Source organism: Lygodium microphyllum, chromosome 4 (genome assembly GCF_053477565.2).
Source record: "Lygodium microphyllum isolate KBCC chromosome 4, Lygodium_microphyllum_v1.1.10, whole genome shotgun sequence".
NCBI lineage: Eukaryota > Viridiplantae > Streptophyta > Polypodiopsida > Schizaeales > Lygodiaceae > Lygodium > Lygodium microphyllum.
In genome coordinates, this window is record NC_141138.1 from 135,629,141 (window position 1) to 135,633,803 (window position 4,663).

The 4,663-nt window shown below is 37.1% G+C and overlaps 1 protein-coding gene across 1 annotated transcript; it reads left to right on the forward strand.

Annotated features, from left to right (window-relative positions):
- The first annotated feature begins 398 nt into the window (after window positions 1-398).
- Window positions 399-1,027, forward strand: LOC148037659 (uncharacterized). The gene is made up of 2 exons (XM_087677138.1): window positions 399-680; window positions 816-1,027. The coding sequence occupies exons 1-2, from the start codon at window positions 399-401 to the stop codon at window positions 912-914; spliced, it is 381 nt and encodes a 126-aa protein (XP_087533264.1). The 3' UTR covers window positions 915-1,027.
- The last annotated feature ends 3,636 nt before the right edge of the window (window positions 1,028-4,663 follow it).

The following is a 4,663-nucleotide window of genomic DNA, read 5'->3' on the forward strand; positions in this document are numbered from 1 at the left end:
TGAACCATGTAAACTAGTGTTGTGTTGCAAGCCCAAATCTTATATATGAAAATTATATTTAATATGAGTTAAATAATTGAGCCATGTAATTTTTTTAATATTTTGAATTTTGTAAAACCTTTATAAAACAAATATTATAGAACATAATTGGATATTTAAATGTGATATAATATAAATTACTTTTTTTATAAAACAAATAGTGTATAACGTGTTTGGATGAAAAAGATGATTCCAATATTAGGATACTATATTAACATTGGTCCATAAATTGTAAAGGGCTTTGGGCTTTGGTGATGTCCCAAAAGTAATAGAAATAGCAATAGTAATAAACACATTTAAGATGACAATAATACAGCATTCGAGCGGCCTTTTAAGGCCCAGTCGGCGGACGACGAGAAATGGACCCTACAATAGTTCAGCCTCCACTGTTGATTTGTATGAGAACTAGACAGCTTGCAGCTGGCAGAAAGGTCGTCCTTATCGAGCCTACTGACTGCTACACATATATCACAACACCGCGTCCATCGCCAGCCATGGCATCTTGTTCTGCTCCTTCCTTCCGCAAGATCGCCTGCGCGAGCTTCTTCTTGGTTCTGTTCCTGGCAGCTGTGCTGGCCAAAAGCCAGCCATGGCCATCTCCTTCCACCCTCACCTCCGCTCCCTCCACACCTCCAATTCCGGTAAGAAACCCTGATTCCTTCTCTGGCGTCTTCTTTTGGCCGCGGCCTCCTTCACCTTTCCAGCTATAGAATTCGATTTCTGTGTTTTCTGGCTAACCCTAACTTCGTTCCGACTTGTGTCTGCGTTCTACGCAGAGCTCCGGCGCTTGCTTCCTTGCTCCTCATCCTCAGACGATGATGATGACCGCCATCGCCTTCTCTGCAGTGGTCCTGTGCGATCTCGCTTCCCTGTGAAAGCACACATTCTGATCAAGATGCTGGTTTTCTTGAAATGGAATTGTATCAGATTAGGAACATATTCACCTGTCAATTGTATTCCGGCTACTAAATAAGTACCCTTAATCTATCCACAGAAAAAGCTTCTTTTCCTATAAAATGCTAGACTCGTGCAGAAGTAAATTGATTTGCATTAAGCATTAGCAGTATATACATAATGCATGGCTGGCTGGAAGGTGGCGTATCTCTCTCTCTCTCTCATAGAATCTTTATAAGGAATGTGCCCTTTCCTTCAATGGTGGACTAATAATAAAGCCTATCAAAATTCTACTCCTCAAGTAAAATTAAGTCTTCGTAAGCTGATGGTTTTTAAACTCATAAAGTAAATTTTTACTACAACATGATGCATACCTACCATGTCTTATTTTATGATAACAAATGCTAATTGAGGATTATTACACCATATAATCGAAATAAATTTAAACATGCACCTAAACAAGGGTGCATGAGTGCGTTCAAGAGCATTCCCCTTTTGCCAAAATATCCTTTTTTTTTTAAGGAAGCCACTTAACTCACATTAACTAGGGATAATCTTTCTAACTAAGATCACCTTGTCATCATATCATTATAATAGCACATGTCCTTGTCATAGTATCATTCTAACATCATATACTAGCATTCCTCGCACGCATAGCACGCATGGAACACTATGCCTTCACCACTGTGAAGTGGCGTTGCAAGTTGAGCTTCCTATCTCCACTCACTGAGAGACTTTTTGCACATAAATTGTACCATCTTACTACTATATTATTTTAGCTATAGGTTCGGAAAGCCCCGAACCTCCAAAGGGCTTCCCAAACCTACCCCCTTTTCCAAACCTCCCTCCCTTTCCCCTCCCCTCTTTCTCACGTGTAATATCTCATTTTCTCTTCCCCCTTCCTTTTTTCATTAAAGTCTCCTCTTCCCCCCTCCCCCTCATTTTTTTAATTATACCCCCCTCTTTCTTTTCCCCCTCCCCTTTAATCAAATTCCTCCCCCCTCTCCCCTCTCTCTCTCATGTGTAAGGCTTAGGTTCTCTCTCTCTCTCTCTCTCTCTCTCTCTCTCTCTCTCTCTCTCTCTCTCGGGGGGAGAGAGGCAGAGAGAAGAAAATGAGAGAGAGAGAGAGAGAGAGAAAATAAGAAGAGAAATTATTTAAACACAGTGAGAGAATTATAGAGAGAGAAAATATAAAATGTAAAAGAAATAAAGAGAATTATAGAGAGATAAAATATAAAATTTAAGAGAGAGAGAGAGAGAGGAAAAGAAAAAAGGAAAAGAGAGGAGAGAGGAGGGAGAGAGATAGAGAGAAGAAAATGAGAGAGAGAAAATAAGAAGAAAAAGAAAAAGAATTTGAACACACACAGAGAATTATAAAGAGAGGAAATATAAAATTTAAAAGAAAAATAAAAATAAAAAAATAAAGAGAAAAAAGAGAAACTTTCTTTTTAACTAAAATAGAGAGAGAGAGAGAGAGAGAGCAAAAAACAAGAGGGGAGGGAGGGAGAGAGAGGGGGAACTAAGAGAAAGAGAATTATAGAGAGAGGAAATATAAAATTTAAGAGAGAGAGAGAGAGAGAGAGAGAGAGAGAGAGGAAAAGAAAAAAGAAAAAGAGAGGAGAGAGAGGGGGAGAGAGACGTAGAGAAGAAAATGAGAAAGAGAGAAAATAAGAAGAAGAAGACACAGAATTTGAACACAGAGAGAGAATTATAGAGAGAGAAAATATAAAATTTAAAAGAAAGAGAAAAAAAATTAAAGAGAGAAAAGAAAGTAAAAAAGAGGAGAGAGAAGGAAAAGAGAGGGGAGAGAAAGAGAGAGAAGAATAAGAAAAAGAAATAGGAAGAGAGATGGGAAAAAAGAGAAAAGAGAAAAGTCTTTTTAAAATTTAAATATTGTTTGAGAAAGAGAGAGAGAGAGAGAGAGAGAGAGAGAGAGAGAGAGAGAAAGAAGATATAATTTAAAAGAGAGAAGAAAAATATAAAATTTAAAAGAGAGAGGGAGAGAAGAAAAAACGAAAAATTAAGAGAAAGGGGAGAAGAAGAAAAGGGGAGAGAGAGAGAGAGAGAGAGAGAGAGAGAGAGAGAGAGGAGAAGAAGAGAGAGAATATAAACATGAAGAGAGAATTATTTATAGGGAAAAGATAAAATTTACATACTTTAAGAGAGACTGAAGGGGAGAGGGAGGAAGTGAAAGAAGAAGAGAGAGAGAGAGAGAGAGAGAGAGAGAGAGAGAGAGAGAGAGAACATGTAGAGAGAATTATAGAGAGAGAAAAGATAAAATAGAGGAGAAAGAGAGAAGGAAAAGAGGAGAGAGAGAGAGAGAGAGAAGAAAAGTGCAAAGAGAAGAAAAGGAGAGAGAGAGAGAGAGAAAAAAAAATAATTAAAAAGAGAATGAAGAGAGAGAGAAGAAAAAAAAGAAAAAAAGAGGAGAGAGAGAGAGAGAAGGAAAAGAGAGGAGAGACATGAGAGAATAAAAAGAGTGTGAGAGAGAAGAAAAGCGGGGAGAGAAAAAAAGGAGAGAGAGAACCAGGAGATGAGAAAAAATAAACTAAAATAGAATGCTGAGAAAGAGAGAGAATTAGGCATAGGGAATTTGGAGGGGGAAGAGAGAGAGAGAGAGGAAAAAGAGGAAAGAGAAAGATGAGAAATGGATTGTTGAGCGAAGTTGTCATGCGATAGCATAGCTACTTCACTCGCTGCTTCGAATGCTAGTTCCTATTATTGAGGAAAGTGATCACAAACTATACACACCATCTTCATTTCATATTGGAAACAATGTCAATTTTACAGCCTTTTGTTTGAAAGAATTGATCATGCTAAATTAAAAAATAATATAAATAGCAAAGAATGTGGGAAACACCAACATATAGGTCGTCAAATAGGGCCATCAAATACAAATTGCACCCCTTTTGGGTAGAGTTTGCTAAAGATGCTTCTTTTCCAAAAAGCATGGAAAGTGTGATAAAAAGATGAGTGCAAATGGATTAATGATACACTAAACTAGCTAATGATGCACCATGCAAAAAGCTTCTTATTTTCTCTCTTGCTCTCTTATGTTCTCTTCTCTCTCTCTCTCTCTCTCTCTCTCTCTCTCTCTCTCTCTCTCTCTCCTCACACATACACACACACACAACTTCAAAGAACACAATAAATGAGGTGGAATCTAAAATACCGATACTATTTTCAAAATGTTATATACATGGCTAGCTTTTAAGAGCCTTTACATCCTCTTCCTCCTCGGGCATTTTTCATCTATAATGTAAAAACTTTCTTCTCTTATGTCCAGCTATGGATTTAATATATGTTTTGTTTACCGCTAAAACATAAGATGAGTATGCAAGGAAGTATCCAGCCCTGGAGGCAGAGAAGCCGGAACCATAACCAAATATTCAGATGATTGTTGTCTTTTCCAAAAACATAGCGTTTCACAAGGCATGTATTTATAAATTTTATTCATCTCAAAGCTCAAAAATAGCCCAATTTTACAATAAGCATGCTTTAGCTTTTGTGTTTACTTTTGTCCAAATAAAGAATCAAGTGTTTGGGTATCCCAAAAGTCGGCATGTGTCCAAATATAATATCCAATAATGAAGTATTTAAATCGTGTGCCCACGCGCATACAAAATAATAAATATTTATCAAGTGCTTTAATAAATAAGCGTGTCTAAATAAATATTTACGCCACGCTTTTAATGATAAGACGTGCACCCATAAAAAATAATAATTTCTT

What these genes read in the sequence shown, in the direction of transcription:
- LOC148037659 (XM_087677138.1), top strand. Translation starts at nt 399, where the DNA reads ATGGACCCTACAATAGTTCAGCCTCCACTGTTGATTTGTATGAGAACT. An exon ending in CCTCCACACCTCCAATTCCG is followed by an intron (nt 681 to 815) that starts GTAAGAAACCCT and finishes CGTTCTACGCAG; the next exon opens with AGCTCCGGCGCTTGCTTCCT.